Source organism: Dipodomys spectabilis, unplaced genomic scaffold (genome assembly GCF_019054845.1).
Source record: "Dipodomys spectabilis isolate Male_0828 unplaced genomic scaffold, ASM1905484v1 ptg000219l, whole genome shotgun sequence".
Lineage (NCBI taxonomy): Eukaryota > Metazoa > Chordata > Mammalia > Rodentia > Heteromyidae > Dipodomys > Dipodomys spectabilis.
In genome coordinates, this window is record NW_024870896.1 from 1,313,173 (window position 1) to 1,337,136 (window position 23,964).

A 23,964-nucleotide genomic window follows, 5' to 3' on the forward strand; every position below is an offset into this window, starting at 1 on the left:
GGGCAATTGGCTACTCAATTTTTGTGTCTTTGTTTTTTGTTAGTCGTGGGGCTTGAACTCAGAGAGCAGGCACTGTCCCTGAGCTCTTTCAACTCCAGGCTATCCCTTGACCACTTTGAGCCACAGTACCACTTGCAGATTTCTGGTGGTTTATTGGAGATAAGATTCTCATGGACTTTCCTGCCCTGGATGGTTTTGAACCTCGATCTTCAGATCTCAGCCTCCTGAGTAGCTAGGATCATAGGCATGAGCCACCAATGCCTGGCTACTCAGTTTTGTTTTGTTTTGTTTTGACGGTCGTGGGGCCTGAACTCTGGGCCTGGACACTGTCCCTCAGCTCTTCAGCTCGAGGCTAGCGCTCTACCAGTTAAGCCACAGCACCACTTCTGGCTTTTTTCTGCTTATGGGGTGCTGAGGAATCGAACCCAGGGCCTCACGCATGTGAGGCAAGCACTCTACCACTGAGCCACCTTCCCAGTCCCTACCTAGTTATTTTTGAGGTAACCCACTCTATGCCCAGTTTGCAGAGAGCATTTAGATGTTGCCCAGACCTGTCACCTTCTCTGAACACTTAGGAAAATCATACCAACAGTGGTGATGCTCAGAAATGTCCATCAATTGGATCTCCAGAGGCAAACAGCTCTGATGAGAGGTACTGCCCATTGCCAGTCTGTCTGGAATCCCACAGCACCCAAGCAAGGACTGCAATGCAATGAGCAGGCAAAACCCAGCTCCAGGACTAGGGAGGGACTCAGTTAGCACAGCCCATGCTTCGTACCTGTGAGACCGTGGGTTCAATCCCCAGCATTGCAAGACAGAAAAGGTAAATAAATAAAGTAAAATAAAGGCCCAGAACTCCAAGGCATGCCAATTCATTGTGCAACTACTATTTGCAAAAATTCAGAGCTAAGAACAGGGAAGATGTGTAAAAATGAATCAGCTGTGTTTCTTGTGACCCCAGTCTTGACAACTAAATCAGAGCTGATTAAAAATCAAGGTGGAGTAAGAGAACACGATTATAAACAACTACGTGGTAAATGCGGCAAGGCGACAGCCATAGATACAACACAACACTTGATTCTTTGGGAATTCTAAGGCAAAGTGGGGCTCAGGTGTCTGGGGGGCAGGGATCTGAAAACCAAGGTCACTGGTTTGACAGCAACCCCTATAGAAGAACACAGCTGAGTGCGAGTGGCTCACACCTGTAATCCCAGCTACTCAGGAGGCTGAGATCTAAGGATGATGGGTGGATGGCAGCCAGGGCAGAAAAGTCCATGAGATTCTTATCTCCAAGTAATCAGCAAGAAGCCAGACGTGGAAGCTCAAGTGTTGGAGCACCAGCCTCGAGCAAGAAAAGCCAAGTGAGAGTGTAAGGCCTTGAGTTCAAGCCCCAGTTTTTGCATGCAACCAAGCACAGGTGCACACACACACACACACTCACACACACACACACACAAAGGCATAAGTCATCTGACTCTTACTTGTTTGTAAAATGACCAAACTGCACCAAATGATTGCCAGAGTTGCTCCAACTCTAAAATTATATGCTTTACTAATAATTAATTCTATATTTTTGTACAACTGGAAACATGCCCATGGGTTTCTACAGGATGGCCCATTAAAATAAGTGCATTCAAACGCTAGTCAAGGTAGAGCATTGCTCTCTGCCCCCATGGAGAAACGTCTTCATCGTGCCACATAACCCTGAATATAGATTTAACAGAGCACAACTAATTATTAACACCATTATCACCAAATGCACTTCCATGCTCAGCTGATATGGTTATGAATTAAACGAGGCCGCAGTGTTTATTCTTGCTTTGGGGTGCTTCTCAGTTAATCTTAGCAACACTTAGAACTCAGTAAATGGCAGGAGCTTTAACAGACATAATGAAGGACTTTGTTCTAAAGAAAGAATAAAGACTTTGTGCTTGCGCACATACATATATAAATACCTTGGACGTAATAGGTTGTTTGTTTTTTTTAATGCCTTCTTTTTTTTTTTTTTGTTAGTTGTGGGGCTTGAACTCTGGGCCTGGGCGCTGTCCCTCAGCTCTTCAGCTCAAAGCTAGCGCTCTACCACTTGAGCCACAGCACCACTTCCAGTTTTCTGAGTAGTTTATAGGAGATAAGAGTCTCACGGACTTTTCTGCCTGTCCTGGCTTTGAACTGCGATCCTCAGCTCTCAGCCTCCTGAGTAGCTAGGATTATAGACGTTTGCCATTGGCACCTGGCTTAGGCTTTTTTTTTTCTTGTGGCAAGCCAGGTAAAATGGATGACATCACACAAAATCAGCCATTTCTGCACTGGTGGTTAAGATGAAAAGCTTCCCCAAATTCTAGTCTCAAAGAAGGAACTTGGTAGAGACTTTGGCTGAAGGTAGTAAGAGATGGAGGCCCACTCTTTGGGGAGTTGTAAGCTTTGTGTCTGTCATGTCACAGATACTTCAAACATACTTTAACCCAGGCCAATCGTGTTTTTTGGAGATCTGGTTCCAATGAAGTTCACTGCGGCCTGGCAGAGCAACCTATTTCTCAAACATCAAAACTCCAAGTCTTCAAACCTCAAACCTGAAAACAGCCTGCCAGCCCAGGGGCCAGGCTGACGCTTCGCCAGGGGCTGATTAAATACACTGTACTTATGAATACATTGAATAATAAATACACTGGATGAAAACATTAGATCTAGCCTAATGACTGGGGGAAGGGGGGGGGGGGCATGGGCCTCCAGGGCTGATACTAAGCTTTCATCATCTGAAGCCAGTAGATTAGAAGATCATAAGAGGATCTGTGCAGGAACAATAATGGGAAACAGAAGCTACCTTGTCAGGAAGAAGTAACCAGGCCTGGGCCAGCAGCACAGACCTGAGGTCCACTAGGGTCTCATCCCAAGCCCCTTACCTCCACAGCCAAGCAGGGCAGGAAACCGAGTAGGCAGGGACCAGGAGCCAGCCACGCCCCCTTTGGATGCCACCCCTCCCATGTTACCCTTAGAACCATGACTGCCTAGGCTGGAAGCCTCCTGACTAGCTAGGATTACACACGTGAGCCACAGGTGGGTGCCTGGATTTCCTCTTCTTGATGGCTGAATAATAGTCTGGTGCATGTATCTATACCAAGTTTTCTTGGTGAAGTGATCACTGGTTGCTGGGCATCCAGGCTGGATTCCATAGATTGGTTTTGTGGACAGCACTGGGTGTTCAATGCCAGCTTGTTGCTCTGCTTTTGTCACCCAAGCCTCACACTGGATTTGAGGCTTAGGGGAGCTGGGAGCTTCCCTGAAGGAGAGAGGCAAATGGGGAAAGACAGAGCAGCCTCCTGAGGAGGCTGAGAAACCGAGGTCGCCAGCTCCTGACCACCCAGGAATCCTGGACCATGTTCTCCCCAGGAAATGTGGGGGAGGAGGCAGTAACCCAACTGGACTCCACAAAACAATTCTAACAGAGGAACTCCACGGGCCTGGGCTGGGCTACCGATTTCCAGGCTCGCTCTCTTATACTGAGAAGTCTGTTTGGTTTGGTTTGGTTGAGTATGGGTTTTGGTCAGAGTGTCCATAAGTAGCCCAGGCCAGCCTCACATTCACCATCCTTATCTCCCTTCAGAATGCTGGGATTACAGGCGAGCACCACCACACCGGAATGTAAATACCTTCTGATTCATCGGTGCCTTTGTGGGAAGCACTGCCATGTTTGGCATTATTTAGAGCCCTACAACTATGTTTGCTGCCACTGAGATGTTTCTGGGGTTTACATTTATTATTCTTTAAAAAGAAGGGGGGGGTAGTTAACTTAGTACCCTCAAAGCTGAGCGTTCAGTTACCAAATACTGCAGAAACTTCCAGGAAGGTTCGCAGAACCCTAAAACCCACGAGTTGGAGTTGTCTAAGGCCCTAAGCATTTACTTTCTGCCAGAGAGAGAAAGGGGGGGGGAGGAAGGAAGGAAGGGAGGAAGGAAGGGAGGGAGGGAGGGAGGGAGGGAGGAAGGAAGGAAGGAAGGAAGGAAGGAAGGAAGGAAGGAAGGAAGGAAGGAAGGAAGGGGAGTGGGCAATTCTGCCCAGCCTTGGGCTGCTCGGGTGCTGGTCCTGCGTCCTGGGTTCAAACCCACCCAGGGGGTGCGGGTGGATGGGTGGACGGTGGTGGGGACCCGCGGGGCGGGCACGGCCCCTACCTTCTCTCCGCGGGCCCGGGGCGGGCGCGGTGCGCGCGGGGCGCGGCGGGGCTGCGGAGCAGCGGCACCGAGGCGCGCACGGCCGACACCACGCGGCCGGCGAAGGCGCGGGGCGCGGGCTGCGGCGGCTGCGCGCGGGCCCGGGGCAGGCAGGGCCGGGTCTGCGCCATGGCGCCGCCGCCGCAGCTGCGGGAGCAGGCGGACCAGGGGCCCCAGGACCCCCAGGCGCCCGCCAGGCCGTCATCGTCCTCGGGGGGCCGCTGTGGGACCTACGGGAGACAAGAGGTGCGTTAGGGGCGGGCAGGGCCCAGAACCTTCCATCCGCTCCTCCTCCCGGTCACCCGCAGCACCGGGGGGGGGGGGGGGGGGGGGGAGGGGGGAGGGTACAACGACGATGTCCCGGGTCCCTGCATCCCCACCCCAGCCTGCGATTGGACCCCAGGCCCTGCACCCCCACCCTGGCCTGCGATCAGATCCCAGGCCCTGCGCCCCCAACCCGGCCTGCAATCGGACACACCCCCCCAGGCCCTGCACCTCCACCCCGGCCTATGATCGGAACTCCCCCTCCCCCGGGCCCTGCACCCCCTACCCCAGCCTGCGATCGGACCCCAGGCCCTGTGCCCCTACCCCGGCCTGCGATCAGATCCCAGGCCCTGCGCCCCCACCCCAGCCTGCGATCAGATCCCAGCCCTGCGCCCCCACCCCAGCCTGCGATCGGACCTCAGGCCCTGCGCCCCCATCCCGGCCTGCGATCAGACCCCCCATCCTCAGGCCCTGCGCCCCCACCCCAGTCTGCAATCAGACCTCAGGCCCTGCTCCCCCACCCCCAGGCCCTGTGCCCCCACCCCCAGGCCCTGCGCCCCGATCCCAGCCTGCAATCGGACCCCAGGCCCTGCGCCCCCACCCCCAGGCCCTGCGCCCCCACCCGGCCTATGATCGGAACCCCCCTCCCCCCAGACCCTGCACCCCCTACCCCAGCCAGCGATCAGACCCCAGGCCCTGCTTCCCCACCCCATCCTGATCTGAACCTTCCCCCACTGCACAATGGGGCCCTGGCAGCCTAGTGCTTTTTGATCTGGGCAGACCTCAGACTCCCATCTCCCTGTACCTCCAAGTAGCTGAGGTGAGCTATCATGCATGCCCTGCTTATTTTGGAGATGAGATCTTGCTATCATTTTTCCTTTGGCTGGCCTCAAACCTCAATCCTCCTGTCTCTGCCTCTTGGGTAGGCTGTCTGGGCTTAGCTTAGAGCCCCTCTGATTCAGTGACAGTGAGCAGAAGGTAGATTCATAAAGGTGTTTGGAGAAAAGTATTTTTTTTCAAGTGCCTAATTAGGCTGTCTTTCCTCTACAAAGCCACACTGAAGTGTGTTTGGTGGCTCCTTCCATGTCTGGATGATCCCTCAGCCTCATCCGGGGCAAAGGTCACAGAAGGGGAACCGCAGACACCAGAGAGAAGGCAGTGATAGGGCCACAAGCCAAGGACCCTGGGTGCCACTCCTTGCCCCAGGAGGCAAGGAAGGATTTCCCCCAGGAATTTCAGGAAGAATTCAAGTCAGGTTCAGGAAGAATTCAAGTCAGGCCTTATCTGCATTTTGGAACAACTGGCCTGCAGAATTGTGCGGGCCAGTTATTTTGTTGTGGTTTTTACACCACTGGTTCTGTGGTTATTTGTCCAAATGGTAAGGACATGGTGGACCCCTGGGTAAAGCAAGGAGGACACTGGTGTTGGCCAAGCATTGGTGGTGGTACTAGGGTCACCCCTGGGTAGAGATGGCCCAGCGGCCAGGTCACACTTGCCAGCCTGCTACCCTGAGATGTTGGCTTTATCCTACAGGAAAACGCTGAAGCCCAGAGAAATGGTGTCAGGTGTCAGGGTCTCAGGCTGCTAGCATTTCAACTATGTTTTGAGCTATAAAATCCCTAAATCCAGGATCAACCGGCTCTTTGTTAGTCAGGGACAAACCAAAGAAGAAATCATGGTGAGACAAAACAAAAACAAATACAAAAAACAAAAAAAACCCCAAAGGAGCTAAGTGATAGCGGTTCACACCTGTAATCCCAGCTACTCAGGAGGCTGAGATCTGAGGATCATGGTTCAAAGCCAGCCTGGGCAGGAAAGCTCATAAGACTATCTCCGATGAGCCACTTTAGGAGAGAGGCAAATAGGGTGCCAATAGGAAGATGGTTGAGTAACGTAGGGTTTAATGAGTCAACAAAATAACAAAATCACAAGCAATACCATGCAGAAATAGGGTTGTAATACAATATTAACTGCCAATGCCAAACACCAAGTTGAAACTACATTATGACTGCTAGTAGAAAGATTCTGAAGGACTGAAAGGACTCTGGACACGGACATGGAAAAATGAAGAATAATCGGATCTGTTACTGAAGCTGAGCCCAGAAGTTTTCTTGTAACTGAAAAAAATGCCAGTCATGGTTATAATACTGTTTGCTCCATAAACACAAATAAACAGATTAAAGGGAGAAAGATTCCAAACAGATTGTGGGAGGTGGGGAAGCAGGGAACAAATCCAGCGCTGACAGTAACACTACTCATAGAAAGTTCTAGAAGTTCTTGTCACCACCAGCAAGCCCCATAACTAGCGCAGCGCCAAATGTTTCCGATGTATTGGGTTTCGGCACTAATGTGAAATCATGTACGATTTCACTGGTTCCTAATTCTTCTTTCTACGAAATGAAACCTGCCATCTGTTCTTCATAGAAAAGAAAAGAAAATGAGCCGCAGGCAAACACAACACAAAACGAAAAGTCTGACATTCTGAAGTCTCATTCTAGAAGAGACTGGAAAATAAAATAGACGTTTGGTGACAACCACGGACCCAAGTCAACACACCGGAAACAAATGTTATAGAAATACAACTTGGGAGTTTGAACCCAGGGAACTATGTCTTGGGAAGCCCAGAGCCATGGCAAGAGGGACTACAGGCATGCGCTACACAGCTTAGGCATGGGTAAGAGCCAGGAGGAAGACGGTCTCTATAGACACTCTACTGCCAGGCCACACGTCCATCAAAGCCACTGCCAGGGTCTCTCCACCTCTGTGTTCCCTCTTGGTCCTGTCTTGACTCAACACACTACCAAAGGCCCCAGATCGAACCTCTCTGCATTGATCTCGATGCCCGTGGTTGCCAAATGAATGCAAAGAGCCTCTAATCTGAGAATCCCTCAGGATCCCTGGGGGCTCCAGATGCATTCTGGGAAAGAGGCATAGAACTGCTGGTCCATAAATCCCAAGCACAGGAAGAGCAAGGAGTGGAGGCCGAGGAGAGAAGAAGAAATGTGAAATGCCAAGGTGAGCTAAAGCCTGAGCTGTAGCCGAAGACATCACGGACAAGCAGAGCCCACATCCCCGCGAAGCAGGTGTTTGGGTGCACTGGCAGTTAGAGCCTCCATGCCAGGCTGTGCCCGCTCAGGTGGGAAATGCTATAGTCAAGGGCCTTGTACTACATACATCTCAGTGAGTTCACATTCTTCATCCTGCACCGGAGACTCCCATGGACACCCGCATCCTCCCATTTCTAGTCCCATGTTGTGTGGCTCAAGGTATGATCTATTGGGTGACTTTTCAAAAGCAACTGAGGAATGATGTTTCCTGGCTCCTACACGAAGCTTGGTGGTGATGAACCAACCAACAGGGTCAGGCCAGGAAAACACAGCTTCCATTTGCCTGGATGCTCACAGGTGAGGCTGGAAAAATGAAGGTGCTAAACCCTGAGTTCCCTCACCAGGTCCCCCCCCTACTCCCCTGCTCAAGGCTGCCACTTCCCTCAGCCCCAGTGATCCAGCCACAGTGTTTCATTACCTTTCCATTCCCTGCCTGTGGACACAGCCCTTCCATGTGCCATCCAGGTGGAGACAGCCTGTCTTCCAGACCAGACTGTGCCCTCCATGTTACCTGTCTGGCATTGTGCCTGCCTGTCTGTGCTGAGCAGGCTGCATGCATGGGAGATGGGCTTTTGATAGATGAGACACAGCAGCAAGCAGGAGGTGTAGAAAATAGGAGAGACAAGTGCCAGTTACCAGTAGCTCACGCCTGTCATCCCAGCTACTCAGAAGGTTGAGATCTGAGGATCATGGTTCAAAGCCAGCTGGGGCCGGAAAGTCTGTGAGACTTTTTATCTCCAATAAACTACTTGAAACACTGAACGTGGAGCTGGGGCTCAAGTGGTAGAGTGCTAGCCTTGAGGAAAAATAAATAAAACGAGACAGGGGAAGGATGGATGTGTGGGGAATTCTGGGCTGGATGCTGCCTTCTGGTCCCAAGGCTGCTCTTACTCATCTCGTGACTTGCAGCCAGTCAGCCTGCGGCTCTCGACCTCTGATTCTACCTCAGTAAATGAGCTAGTTGGACTCGACATGGACCTGAGGTCCCTTCCAGGGCTAACAGGCTAACGAGTTTTTCCTGGAAGATGGCTCACATCTCCCCCCCCCCACACACCTCCCCTCCACAAACACAGTTATTGATTTACTTCAAGTATCATGAGAGCAGGAGAGGAAATCCCAGGTTCAGAGCTGAAATCCTTGCTGGATGCAATGCAAAGGAGACACAGATGCAGTTCTACAAGATTCAAAGGCAGGGGGCTGGGAAGGTGGCTCAGTGGTAGAGCGCTTGCCTTGCACGCATGAGGCCCTGGGTTCGATTCCCCAGCACCACATAAGCAAAAAGAAAAAAGCCGGAAGTGGCGCTGTGGCTCAAGGGGTAGAGCGCTAGCCCTGAGCTGAAGAGCTGAGGGACAGTGCCCAGGCCCAGAGTTCAGGCCTCATGACCGGACCCCCCCCCCAAAAAAAAAAAAAAAGATTCAAAGGCAGGACCCAGCCAAAGCAGAACAACAATAATGATGTAAAGTATCTGAATAAGACCTGCACAATGAGAAGCACTCCCCCTTTCTGAAGCTGACCTGGCCCTTTTATTGCCAGCCATGGTGGGGGATCACCACCCACCCTTCTGGAAGGTGATGCAGCCATGCGCCTGGCCTGGGTACCGGCCCAGCCTGTATTTGCCGCAGTTACTCGGGAAACAGAAGCCGGTGTCTGTGTGGGCTGTCTGGCCACGTGCTTTCGCAGGAAGGCCAAGTCCGTTTGGCTTCAGGTTCTCAATGGCAATGGCCCAGTGGCCATGCAAGCCAATAGGACCAGCCAGTCACAAGAACTCAGAGGCTGATTCAGGAGCAGCAATCTTCCAGTGCAAGTTCTGCCTTGAGATTTGGCCATCTGCAACAAGGTCGATAATTTGGCATTCTCCAGGATCTGCAGGCACCCATAAGAAAAGGAAATACTAGCCGGGTGCTGGTGGCTCACGCCTGTAATCCTAGCTACTCAGGAGGCTGAGATCTGAGGATCGCAGTTCAAAGCCAGCCGGGGCAGGAGAGACCGTGAGACTCTTATCTCCAATAAACCACCAGAAAACCAGAAGTGGTGCTGTAGCTCAAGTGGTAGAGTGCTCGCCTTGAGCTGAAGAGCTGAGGGACAGCGCCCAGGCCCAGAGTTCAAACCCCACGACCGACCAAAAAAAAAAAGAAAGAAAGAAAAGAAAGGAAATACTAGCCTGGAGCCCATGCCTCATGTGTGGACTTCCAGATATGCAGGAGGCTGAGATCTAAAGATTGCAGTTCAAAGCCAGCCCAAGCAGCAAAGTCTGTGAGATTGTGTCTCCAATAAACTACCAAAACAAAAACAAAAATGTGGGATTGGGGCTATGGTTCAAGTGGTAGAGCATTAGCCTTGAGCAAAAAAGCTCAGGGACAGCACTCAGACCCAGAGTTCAAGTCCCAGGACTGGCAGAAAGAAAGAAAAAAAGGAAGAGAGGAGGGCTGGGAATGTGGCTTTGTGGTAGAGCGCTGGTCTAGCATGCATGAAGCCCTGGGTTCGATTCCTCAGTACCACATACACAGAAAAGGCTGGAAGTGGTGCTGTGGCTCAAGTGGTAGAGTGCTAGCCTTGGGCAAAAAGAAGCTCAGGGACAGTACCCAGACCCTGAGTTCAATCCCCACGGACTGGCAGAAAAAGGAGGGGAAGGAAAAGAAGGAAAGAGTTGTCAGCCTCCAGTACAGTGTGGATCCAGCGTCTGTGTTCAATAAACATTTATCCAATGAGCAAGGGTACAAATGCACCAAGCCAGAACCTGCCTCAGCCTCTCCCTCGGTCCACCTCTGGGACCACTGAAGCTACTTTCTTGACCCTCTGCCCTGCTGTGTCGTTCTCTTGCTTACCAATGGCTCTCAGGTTCTCACTCCCCAAAGAGTAAAAGGCAAACTTACAAGCACCGTCCTTCCCAACCTGTCACTATGTGGCCTCAGCCTCCTTCCCAACTTCAGCTTCTGGCTCACAGCCCTGTGAGGTACGACACGTCCCTCTCCTTCACCTCCCCTCATCTCAGTTCAAAGGCGCGCTCTCCTCTTCTCCTTTCCCCTCCTCCCTCCATGAACAGACCTTTCCATCCATGTCAAATGAACTCTCCGTTCTCCAAGGCCATCAGGCCCAACCTTTTCCCCCCAGTACTCACTTCCTGCACTGCAATTATCATTGCGCACAGCTGTGAGCTCCCCAGGGCAGGGAGTATTATGACTTACTTTATCTTTGTATTCCCTACACTCTAATAATATCTCATCTGCCACCTGGCAGGCCCTGGGGAGACACCGGATGGATGAATGCATGCATGCACGCACAGATGGATGGACAGACAGACAGGTGGATGGATGGATGGATAAATAAATGGATGGATGCATATATGGATAGATGATGGACAGTTAATGGATGGATGGACAGATGAAAGTATGGACAGATGGATGGGTAATGGATGGATGGATTGACAGATGGATGGATGGATGAACAGGTGGATGAATGATCCTTTACCCAGGTGTCCATGAATATCACCCACTTCCAGTTTCCATAGTAGCAGTACCATGGCTCCTCAGCCACCTGATTGATGGCTCAGCCATGCCTCCCCTTGTTCCATGAGCCTGAATGACAAAGCATGGACCATCCAAATGACTGTCTCCCATTTTCTCAAAACAATCCACTGATACTCTGATCCCCACCCATCCCTGCATGTGGAAACGTTCCCTTCCCTGAACTTCCAGGGCACCGTTCTGCCCTGATTCTCCCTACACTTCTGCCATCTCTGCTGGCTTATCCCCCCTCTCTGTCCCTCAAGCGTTGGGTTTTTCTTCGTGGCCTTTGACTCTTATCCAAATCTGGAACAACACAGAAGATTCCCAGCCATCTTTGTGGTGATGGTGCCTCCTGTGGTGATGGGTAGCCCCAGACTTCCAAACACCAGACCACATTCCTGACAACAACCATCACACTCAATGTCACCTAACCGAGACCCAACCGCTCCATCCACAAGTCGATCCAGCTGCGGTCCTAGTCCAGCCACGCCCCCTCCAACTGGACACGAACCAGTGGATCTCAGAAATGCCACCGTCCACACTGTCCATGGTTTGCCCAAGACCTCAAGACGATTTGTTATTATTATTACATGATTACATTTTAAATGTGCAGGAGAGGGTGTTTCCATAATATTAATTAGTTTTAAACATTGTTTTATAATTGGAACAACCAGTTAGATTGTGAGATCAAGTGTTACATTCTGATGAATGTTTAAATAAAATAGATTTCAAGGCAACTAACACACCACATGCACACACACACACACACACACACACACACACACACACATACACGAAAGGATACATGTACACACTCCTCCTGGAGAACATTTAGGCAGAAGTCATGAAAAGCCCCTCATTGTCCAAGCTACCACTTGAAGGGCCAGGACTGACACTCTAGCAGAGGGACTGATGTGGTGGTATACTCCTGTAATCCCAGTGGGGCAGATGCACCCTCTGAGATGGGTCTAGGGAAACAGTAGAGACCCTATCTGTAAGGCAAATGGAAGCAAAAAGGGTTGGGGATCTGAGTCTAGGTGTAGAGTGCCTGCCTAATGAGCAAGAAGCCCTGAATTCAAACCTCGGTACCACCCAAAATGATAAATCGACAACTAAGATGATGATGATGATGATGATGATGATGATGATGATGATGATTTAGCAGACATGAAAGCTGGCCATAAAGGGCCTTTTGAACAATTAGGAAAGCAAGGTTTAGGAAAGGAATCTGGGTAATAAGCCTGCTGAGCCCGGAGATCACATTACAGGCTGGGACTCCAGGAGGCAGCAGAGCTCCCGTCCCAGGGCACCGCAGAACACAGCACGATTGTCTTTCTGGGGCGGCTTAGGTGTGTTCTCTGGAAATCATTTCCATGGCAAGAACCCTAGGATGTGAGCTGTGAATGGCAGTAGCCTCCCTGGGAGCCCCCGGTACTGGTTCTGGAAGGAGCCCAGGGCCCCTGGTATTGGCTGGGGCTTGGGCGGGGCCTGCTCCCTGAGCTAATCATGGAAGGGCAGCGCCAGGGGGCAGCAGGCTGCAGGGCCAGCTCCTCCTGCCCAGATGGGGGCATCTGGACAGCGCAGAGGAGCTCCAGAAAGCACCCACGGCTCCACACACGCTTCAGGCTCCCTGGCTATGAACCAGGAATCCCACCGACAGCCCATCCATGAAGAAACAAAGAAACCTGTGCAAAAACAAACACGCCAGGAAACGAGATCTATGGCTTGCAACCAAGCTGGGAGCAGCGGACGCAAGGCTGGAGTTGGGGTCCCTGGAGAGGAAATATCACTGCATTAGAAACCACAGCCGTTTCCAGCCTCCTTCCATTACACGGACACCCTCCACCCCGGCCGGGGGCTGGGGGGGAAGCAGCTCTGTGTCTCTGGCTCTTGAGGCCCACACCTCCAGGGGGTTCAAAATAAAGGCCCACATTTGTGCATGAGCAATCATTTAACCCCACTGAGCCTGTGTGTGCTGCTTCTGGGGCTTGAACTCAGAGCCTGGGTGATATCCTTGAATTTTTGTTTCGGTGTTTTTGTTTTTCACTCAAGGCTAGCACTCCACCCACGTGAACCACACAGTTCCTCTTCTGGCTTTTTGGAGATTAGAGTCTCATGGACTTTCCTGTCCAGGCTGGCTTGGAACCACGATCCTCAGCTCTCAGCCTCCTGAGTAGCTAGGATGACAGGTGTGACCACCAGTATCCAGCTGGGACATCCTCTTAAAGATTTAACTTGAAGCAGCCTCATCTCTGAGATGTTTTGTGATTGACAGGAGTCCTGGGTACAAAAGGTTGAGGGACTAAAGGCAGCACTTAGATACTCCTGGCTCCTGGCTCTCTCTTCCATCTCCTCCATTCCTTGTTTGTTGGCAACCACAGGAGTAGGTTGGTCCTTTTCTTTCAGTTCATGCTGCAACCTGGATCAAATGAGGAGGATCTGACAGGAGCTCCACTGGGGGTCCCGAAAGCCAGGGCCACCCAGGCAGGTAGGTGAGAGCCCCGGGGGGGGTTAACAGTTCCTTCTTGGCCCAGGCTGGGGAGACCTTCCGGCCATGCCTGAAGAGAAGTGAGATATAGAGTCTACGGAGACCCAGCTTCAGTCCCAACCCAGTGCTTCTTCCTTTAGGGGACCAGGATTCAGGACAAGGTCTAGCCCAAGTCCAGCTGGTGGAAGGATTCCAAGGACTGTGACAGTCACACCACTTGTGTCCAGGATTCTCTCACTGCGCATGTCCCTGCGTGGGATGTGTCACCATTGTGCCTGTCAAATTGGAGCTCCTGGTTTGGGGGCTGAGGATGGTCCCCAGTGCCACCCCATCACCAAGCCGTGCCGGGCTGGTCAGGCAGAGGTCACGTGAAGGACAGATCCCTTCAGACTGCAGACTTCCAAACTATTCTAGAAGACCCCGGCCGGGGGCCCATTTGAGGGTAGGGTACAAAAATCCTCAGAATCCCAGCTGGGGCCCAGCTCCTGATCGAAAGCAGATCTGGGGTACATCCCTCCCCTACCCCCAGGAGCCCTGCCTGTGCATTCTGTGCCGGGAGCCGTTTCTAGGCAGGTTGGGCTGGGGAGGTCCTGGGGCTCATTTCTCTTCTAAACCTGCCTGGGGGGCAGCCAAGTCTCCATTTGACTCAAACTCTAAAAACAGAACTGGATGAAGAAAAATAATCCCCGGGATGGCTGGAAAACTCATCTAACAGCTGTTACAGCTGTGGCGAGGGTGACTGGGGGACCCGGGCAGCACACAGCTCCCCTGGGGAAGGGGCCGCGCCTCAACCCCTTATCCTCCTGGCTCAGTTCGGTGGGGGCGAAGGACGCTGCCCCGCAAGCCCTTCACCCTCATTGCTCAGTATGGGGGCCACTGCCACAGGCAACAAGAAGTCACAACAGTGGATGGTGACTTGGAGAACCAGCCCCCCCCCCAGCCCCAGGAAGCATGCTCAGAACCAGAGGATGCCGAACAAAGTCAAGGATGCAGGGGCTGTCCCAAAGGGTGTGTGACATTTAAATGCCCGGAAGGCGGCAGACACCCGGTCCACGTGAACATCACCAAAGGGCTGTCAAACCCAAGCTATCACCCCCAAAACACATCTGGAACTCAGGTGGTTTAGAAAGATCAGGAAGGCTCTGGCACCCGGTGGCTCACACCTGTAATCCCAGCTGCTCAAGGAGGCTGAGATCTGAGGATCTTGGTTCAAAGCCAGCCCAGGTAGGAAAGTCCATGAGACTCTTATCTCCAATGAACCACCAAAAAGCAGGAAATGGAGCTGTGACTCAAAATGGTAGAGTGCTAGCCTCAAGCAAAAAAGCTAAAGGACAGCACCCAGGTCCCTAAGTTTAAACCCCGATATCAGCAAAAGAAAAATTAAGGACAGGAAGGAAGAAGGAGGGAAGAAAAGGCAGGAAAGGTAAGCACAAGGAGTGTAGTTAGCCGCCAAGAATTTTGGCAAAAAAAAAAAAAAAAATGGAGACGAGGGAAAGAATGAGCCAGAAGCAAACCCAGGGGCTGAGGGAGAGCTGACTGCTAATGAGAGGTAAAAGGCCATGCTGTTATAAAGGTGGGTGGGGCAGCACTAGCAACATCTGGGTGCGGGTCCAAGGAGCTTACCCTGTGTGCGCACTGGCAGCTTCTGGTGGCTGGAACAGGCAACAGCAGCCAAGCCCAGCGCTTAATAGCAGGGACTCAGAAGCCCAGAGTGAGCTGGAGTTTGCGTCCCACTATTCTCAAAGTTCCTGGCCATCTCCAAACCCGTCTCCATGGAGACGAATACGAAGGGCCGTGCTGGGCCCACAGCCAGCACTTAACAGATGCTTGCAGCCAGGGAGTGGAGCAAGTATTTAGCAGCAGGGCCCCAAAAGACACGAAAAAGAGGTGAGACAGGAAGTCATAGCATCCTGGAAAGAAGGCAAAAGAAGCAGGGCAGAGGATGGGGAGGAGTGTGGGGGCGGTGGCTCACACCTGTAATCCTAGCTCCTCAGGAGAATGCAATCTGAGGATCACAGTTCAAAGCCAACACTAGCAGAAAAGTCTATGAGACTTTTATCTCCAATGAACCACCAAAAGCCAGAAGTAGATCTGTGGCTCAAGTAGCAGAGCACCAGCCTTGAGCAGGAAAAGCTAATAAAAAAGACTACGCAGCCTTGAGATCAAATCCTACTGTCAGCACAAAGAAAAACAACCACCCCCAACGCCACAACGTAGACACAGGGCACTGAGCCTGGTGCCTGCTTGTAGACTGTCTTCACAACCATTGTCCTTCTGGGGTCCCCAAACTCCCAGTACTGAGCACCTTCTAGCTGCATGGTGGCTATACCTTCCTGCCCCAACCCCCATCCAACACATCCCTGCACCTGTGTTCAATAACTGAAGAGCAAGCCTGAGTGCTCCCTACCTCCTCCACCCCCTCTCCCTCCCCCTCTTTCCTCCTCCCAGCCTCCTGCTCCAGCTCTGCATGGGAAGAGGCAGGGAGACGATGGAGGGCAAGCACAGCATGTTCCCCAAGCTCAAAGACTCCACATAACTTCTTTATGCACTGGCATTGTATGACCTTCATTTTCTCTGAGTGTGTTTCTGCAGATACTGAGTTGTTGTTGTTGTTAACTAAAAAGGCAATGCTGTTGAAGCCGAGGTCTATGATACGAAACTGAGGATGAGCGTATATCCATGTGGCCTCAGCCGTAGGAGGCCAAGGTAGGTCAAAGAGAAATGGGTCATTCGTGGGTGTGCATTCACAGCCTGGCAGAATAAACGCTTGATGCCACTGGACAATGCAGTTGGCACGGTGCTAACAAACAGTTTTAGCAAGGGCCTTTCTATACCACCTGAGTTATCTAGATTTGGCCTGTAGATTCGGTCCTATGTGACAGAGAACGAAAGGTGTATTAAGCGTTACTTGCAGATTTTGAAAAAGTAATCCTAAGGTCTCTAGTTTGCTAGAAGGCACTCCATTTCCAGAGTTTAGTTTTGGTTAGTTTGCAGGTAGGTTCTCAAATTTTTTTGCTCTGGACGGGCCTCTGAACCACAATCGACCTATCTATGCCAACCAAAAGCTGGGCTCACAGGCATGTGCTACCATGCCCATCTCTGTTTATTTTTGAGACAGGAGTCTCATTAGATAGCCCAACTTGGCCTCCAACTCAAGATCTTTCTGTCTCAGCCTCCTCAGTGTGAGGATAGGGCCTGAGATAATCTATCTTCCTTTCTTTCTTTCTTTTCTTTCTTTCTTTCTTTTGGTTATGGGGCTTGAACTGGCACCTGGGCCTTGTCCCTAAGCTCTTTTGCTCAAGGCTAGCACTCTAGCACTTTAAGCCACAGCTCCACTTCCGGTTTTTGAGTGGTTAATTGGAGATAATAGTCTCTCAGGAATTGTTCTGCCTCGGGCTGTCTTTAAACCACCCTACTTAGATTTTAGCCTCCTGAGTAGCTAGGATTACAGACATGAGTCACCAGCGCCTGGCTGCATTAACAGCATTAGAGCACTGAGTCTTAGAGAAACTTAGTTGTTAGGAAATCTAGCAAGATAAAGTCTATAGCCTAAGGGATTAGCTCCAAGATCTTAAAGCACTCTGAAAGGTTGTTTTAACTCTGGGAGTTTTGTCAATTAACAGATCAGATCAGCCTTAAGCAGGGAAGAAGAGAGCAAAACCTTCAGCTGAGGAAGACTCAAGAAATAGGAAACCACCCTGTTTTCCTCACTATTCAGGAGGCTGAAATAAGATGTTGGAGATCAAAAGCAGCCTGGGCAGGAAAAGTCCATGAGACTCATCTCTTCTGAACCAGCAAAATGCTCGAAGTGAAGTTGTGGCTCAAGTGGTAGAGCATCAATCAGTTGTGAATAAAAAAAACTGGGTGAGTTCACGAGACACTGAATTCAAGTCCCAGCACCAATGCAGACACACATGTGTTCACATACATGCATGCACACACATGCACACATGCGCACACAAATGTGTATACCAGAACAAAATACCAGGAAGTTGAAAAGTTTTGTCAGAGGGGAAGAGGGAGGTCAAGGAGAATGAAGGCAAATGGAGAGAGGAAGGGTGAGCACAGGCAGTCACGAGATTCAAATGTCCACTTATGAAAATGGAAGCAGGGGCTGGGAAGGTGGCTCAGTGGTAGAGCGCTTGCCTTGCATGCCTGACGCCCTGGGTTCGATTCCTCAGCACCACATAAGCAAAAAAGAAAAAAGCCGGAAGTGGTGCTGTGGCTCAAGTGGTAGAGCACTAGCCTTGAGGTGAAGAGCTGAGGGACAGCACCCAGGCCCAGAGTTCAGGCCCCACGACCGGATCCCCCCCCCAAAAAAAAAAAAACAAGAAAATGGAAGCAGGTAAGTGGAGGGGATAGGTGAGGTTTGGGGAGATGGTGGAAAATAACAGAAAAGGTGACATTGATTGAGATGACACTGGCTCATAAACTGACCTGTGAACGGAAGCCACTCTGTACAAGGAAGAATATACTTGCCAAATGGCTGGCTCACTAACAACCAGAATAGCACCATTCAGAGAAGAGAGGGATGACCTCTAACATGCTCAAGGACAATGGCCTGGGGGCTGGACGGTAATTCGAGTTTTCCTTCACAGACTAAGTGATCAATTACTCTGTGTTTTCATTGTAATCCAGCCTGGAAATGTAACATAGTGGGAGAATTTAGGAGTTATTTAAGAGCACCTTTTTATAGTTTGGGTTTTATGTGTGTAAGTGTGGGAAGGAATGGAAATCTTGAGGAAAAAAAGCACATGAAAGACTTTTTTTTTTTTGAACCATTTAGAGCCCCAGAGTCACTTTGTTAGGATCAAAACACACAAAAATATCTGCTGTGCATAACTTGGCTTGTGTGTGGTAAGATGACATTTGAGATAAGGGTATTAGAGTTTGTTCAGACAATAACACATTTATAAAGTATTTATTTTTAAATACTGTTTTAAATGGAACTGCGAACTTCCAAAGAAAGGAATTTTTACTAATAGATGTGGATGTTCCGAAGTACCCTTAGGAAAAAAAAAGAAATAGTCACATGTAGAAAAGCAAAGATTTTTTTTTTTTTAAATCTCTGAACTTGGATGCAAATAAAGATAATAAAAGAGTTCTTTAAGAAATTAGGACAGCCTGGCGCCGATGGCTCATGCCTAGCTACTCAGGAGGCCGAGATCTGAGGATTGCAAGTTCAAAGCCAGCCCCAGGCAGAAAAGTCCCTGTGAGAAGTTTACCTCCTTTTAACCACTCAAAAACCAGAAGGGTGCTGTGGCTCAAGTGGTCGAGCGCTAGCCTTGAGCACAATGAGGCTCAGGGACAGTGCCCAGGCCTGAGTTCAAGCGCTCCACAACTGACAAAAAAAGAAGGAATGAAAAAGGAAGAGGGGGGAAGGAGGGAGGGAGGGAGGGAAAGAAAGAAAGAAAGAGAGAGAGAGAGAAAGCAAGCAGGCAGGCTAAAATCCCAACGTGTGTCATTTTTAAAAAGGTGGTCCGGCAGCCTCAGTTTCCCCAGTACTTCAGCCCAAGTCTGCATCCTCTGACAGCGCTTAGCATCTTCTCAAACATAATCTGTAACCCAAGATTTTGGGGGTTGCTGGTAATTCTTTTTTAAAATCAACAGTAGCATTTATTTTTAATGTCCTTCTTTATTCAGTCAGAGTCCCTGACTTGAAGTCTGCTTTGTCTGATTCTAATATCGTCACTAGAGATAACCCAGCTTTCTAGTGATTGATGTTTGTTTGGTAGATGTTTCTTCATCTTACACACACACACACACACACACACACACACACACACACACACTTGTCTGGCTATGTGTCCAGGGTCTGCTGTCTCAAACTCCTAGGCTCAAGGGATCCTCTTACTTCAGTCTCCCAAGTGCTAGGACCACCTAGTATTTCATTTCTTTTTTTCTTTTTCTTTTTTTGTCGGTCGTGGGGCTTGAACTCTGGGTCTGGGCGCTGTCCCTCTGCTCTTCAGCTCAAGGCGAGCGCTGTACCCCTTGAGCCACAGCACCACTTCCGGTTTTCTAGTGGTTTATTGGAGATAAGAGTCTCACAGATTTTCCTGCCCTTTGAACCGTGATCCTCAGATCTCAGCCTCCTGAGTAACTAGGATGACACTGGCGCCTGGCTTTGTATTTCATTTCTTGATTTAGAGCTTTCTTACAAGGAAAAAAAAAAATTGAATTGAAAAGGCAAAAGTCTCAGGCAGAGGCACCATGCTGGGAAGGTCAGAGCTGCTATGATGTGCCAGGCAGGACTGTCATGCTGGGAAGGGCAAAGCTGCCATGTTGGGAAGGGCAGAGTCGCCATGATGGGAAGGTCAGGGCTATGGCTTCCTTCTAGTCTTCTTGGTATCCACCTAACATCAAGAGGGCCATGCTCCTCCATGGAAGAGACCAGGAGATTCCACAAGGCTGGGGAGGGAGGCAGACCTGGCGCAATCTGGGAGGTTGGCAGCATGTGCCTTCTTCCCACAGGAAAAAGCAGGCCCAGAGGCCTGTATCAGAAGAGCTAAGATGCCAGGACAAACATGACTCTCCCTGGACATGCCCTTTCTGTACTGCCAAACAAGAGCTTTGCAAACACTGCGTCCTAAGCCCACCGCTCCTTTCTCAGTAGATGCAAACTCGGTTGTTTTACCATTGGACATGAATCCCAGAGGTCAAGCATAACACCAGTTAGTTGAAATGTTTCCCTTGATGAGGTTTTGGTTTTTGTTTTCCTTAATACTCCCTTATTTCACTTAAGTAGAAATACTCCTCATGCTGCAGAAGCAGGAAGTTATAGTCAGACCATTGGAAACAGGCTTGGCAAACACCGGCAGGAGGAGAGGCAGGCCCGCTCTAGAATCAGCCTCCAGCTCTGCACAGCTCCAGGGCTGGGCCTGCTCTTGAGAGCATGCCCTGTGCTGTGCCTCAGCCCCCCTCTCCTGCCCAGCCTCTCCTTTCCTCCCTGACTTCCTCCTTTCTTCCTCCCACTTATTTGAATTGAGGCATGACAGACATACAGTGCACAAAGAATGTCACTGTCTGACTGGCTGGTGCTCTACCACTTGAACCACAGATCTATTTCCTGGTTGTTGTTTTTTTTTTTTTACTGGTTCATTGCAGCTATCCAAGCTGGCTTTGAACCATGATCCTCAGAACTCAGCCTCCTGAGTAGCTGAGATGACAGGTATGAGCTACTGGTGCCTGACTTGGAAACTTTTCTACTCCTAACCATAGTGAATCAAAGATCTTAGAATTGACCCGTGAGCCGGCAGCCCCTCTATCCAAGAAGGAAAAGCTCTGTGGGCCTCGACTTACCTTTCTGTGTTCAGTGGAGGGCTGTGGGCAGACGAGCTGGCATGCAAGTAGCAGGAGAGCACCCAGGGCACTGGGAAGGAGAAACAGAGGCAGACAGGCTGTGAGTATACTTGCAGAGAGGCCTCATGGCCTGGGGGAGGGGGGTTAGCCTGGCTAGGGCAGGGATCAAATTCAGGCTTCACCACCTCAGTCCCTCTAAACCTGACACAACCACAGATGCTGACTCTCAGCATGGGCCTCAGCCTGGTGGACCTCAGAGGGGGGAAAGCAAGCTTCTGAACCCTCCTGAGGGATCCCCACACCACCCTGCCTGTCCCTGACCCTCCGAGGTCTCGTGTGGCCATGGGTAGAACCGCTGCTGCCCAGTGGAGTCTTCTGTGACGGTGGTGCTGTTGTGTCCAGTGCGCAGAAACACAGAGCTGTATGGGTCACCACACGGGCTCCACCGTGACGTACTGAGTCCCCAGTTCAGCCCAACAGTTCTTAACTAACACAGGAAGCATGCACCAATAAAACCCAAACACACAACCTGCACACAAGTTGCTTTTGAACTTTTGGGGAAGGGGTCGGGGGAGGGCTTGAACTCAGGGCTTTGAACTTGCTAAACAGGTACTCTAGCCCAGCACCATGCCTCCAGCTCTTTTCTGATCTATCTATCTATCTATCCATCCATCCATCCATCCATCCATCCATCTATCTATCTATCTATCTATCTAGTTAGTAGATAGAAGAGTCTTGCCATTCCCCAGGGTCAGCCTCTAGCAACGTTCCTCCTACTTATGCCTCTCTAGTAGCTAGCCACTCCGCCCAGTTCAGTGTTGGCTGGAACTTCCTAACACCCGAAAGGGAGACTTTTGCCTCACTCCCAGGTTGGGGGATCTTGAGCAAATCACCTTCTCACCCCCTGCCTCTGCTTCCCAACCTACAATGTAGACTTACACCCTGCCCTCCTGCCTCCCGGATGGGTGCTAACACCTGGGCTCCCGGATGGGTGCTAACACCTGGGAAATGATGTACAAAACCTGAGCCATTTGTATCACAGTGGCACTTGGTGCTCACCGAAAAAGAAATGAGGTCGGCGTGGTTTCCTTAAAACAAACAGCAGCAGCATAAGCCTGCTGCACCTCAGCCCCTCACAGCCCTCACGGGGAGTGGGGGACAGTAATTCCAGCACTCCCTCCCCCACCGAGTGCTGGGGCTCAGGCTGCCAGGGAGGAACAGATCTTCTCAGAAGGAAGTTAATAAATGAATTAATAAATGATGCATCACCACCCCCAGGGCCTCTGGAATTCCAAGCCAAGTGGAACTGGTAGAAATAAAGTAACTTTGGAAGATTTCAAATAATCTATAAGAGGAATTTATACCGGGTATTGGTGGCTTACATCTGTCACCCTAGCTACTCAGGAGGCTGAGATCTGAGGATCACAGTTCAATGCCAGCTTGGGCAGGAAAGTCCATGAGACTCTTATCTCCACTTAGCCACCCAAAAAGCCAGAAGTGGAGGTGTGGCTTAAGTGGTAGAGCTGACTTTAACACAGAGAGAGAGAGAGAGAGAGAAGAAAAAAACAAGTTCATTTCTTTAGTTAATACAACACAAGGCTATTCTGATCGCTGATCTGGTGACACCATTCTCTCCAGAGAATGGTTTTGCATTAGAGCAAAACCCCTCCCAAATACATCCAGGAGATAACAGACTTTCGCATTTTTAGCTGGGTCAGCTTGACATCACTGGGACGGAGTCAGATCACAACCCACAATAACCAAAATTCAATGAGATTTGAGGGCTCCTGTTGACCTCTCGCTCATAGGCAGCATTTCACCTTAGCTTCTCAGCCAGGGTGCAGGTGGGGAAACTGAGGCACGGGGACACGAGCTCATGCACAGAAGAGCACACACATCCACTCAAGTAGCAAAGCCTGGTTTTGAAGGCCAGCACCAGAGCCTTGGCCCCCAACTGCTGAACTCTGGGCCTCTTTCTGCCTCTTACAAACCAGACACGAGTCATTTTCCTATCCCCATGTCTTTCTCCATCTCAGTCCTATTTTCTGCCATGGCTTGCAAGAACCTTCGAACATAAAATAATGCCTTCTTTACCCAGCCTCACTAAAGGACCCCGGGAATTTCAAAATAAATGAAGGTAACCAGAGAAATTACAAATTTTTACCTTTTTCCTTTAAAATAGCCATGTTCACACACACACACACACACACACACTTCTCTGGCTGGAGGATAGCACTGTCTGACACCATGTCCTGTGCTGCAAAAGCTGCTGGTCTTGGAACCCAGCTGTCTCCATTACACAGTGAATCTCAGACTTTAGGGCAGGGTTTTCAATTCAGGAAGGGCCTTAGGATCTAGCTTGGTCCCTCCTCTCAAGGCTGATTCTCTACCATGTGAGCCACATCCTCAGATCTCAGTCTCCTAAGGAGCTGGGGTTACAGGCATGAGTCACCGAGGGCAAGGTTTCCTGAGAAAATGGCTTCTGATACACTTTTAGTTAGTAGAACCATCCTCACAATCTGGTCCATTCTGGGGACTCGTAAGGACTGAGAGAATAAAAGGATAGAAGAATAGAAGGAGTGAAGGGAAGAGAGAGAAAGAGAAAGGGAAGGAAGGAGGATGGGGGGAGGGAGGGAGGGAGAGAAATACTCACTAAAGAGACGCTGTGACCAGAACATGTTAAGTGTTTCCCAGAATTCCCTACTGGAAACATAGATGAGCTGGAAAAAGGAAAGGCAGTCCTCATGGGAAGATTTCTACAAATTGGAGCCATCGGTTCTGACCCCCAGAGAAGGCGGGGAGGGCCCATCTGAAGCACATAAATCCATCTGGGCTGTCAGGAGGGGTAGTTGGCAGTGATCGCCAGCTCATCCTGGAATGGCATGTACCAGCACATCCACCATCAAATTCTGAGTGCTGCGGACGGGGGCCTGGTACGGGGCTGTGCCAGGCAGAGAGAAAAATCAATGCTGTCTGCGCGCCTGTCCTCATTTTATAGGTGAGCGTTTGCCAGGGAAGCCATCCAGAAAATAGTTTCCTTTCCTCCTCACCTCTGCCCCCCACCCCACCCCAGAGTCTCTTCCCAAGCCAGAGGA

At 50.5% G+C, this 23,964-nt stretch overlaps 1 protein-coding gene across 1 annotated transcript in view; it reads right to left on the minus strand.

The window, feature by feature from the left end:
- The window catches only part of Thsd4 (thrombospondin type 1 domain containing 4), a 209,618-nt gene that overhangs the window by 165,252 nt on the left and 20,402 nt on the right, over positions 1 to 23,964 (minus strand). Inside the window, exons 3-4 of the mRNA XM_042697388.1 lie at positions 20,870 to 20,939; positions 4,167 to 4,435 (exon numbers count right to left, since the gene is read on the minus strand). Coding sequence (XP_042553322.1) covers positions 4,167 to 4,435; positions 20,870 to 20,939 — 339 coding nt within the window. The remainder of the gene's footprint in view (positions 1 to 4,166; positions 4,436 to 20,869; positions 20,940 to 23,964) is intronic.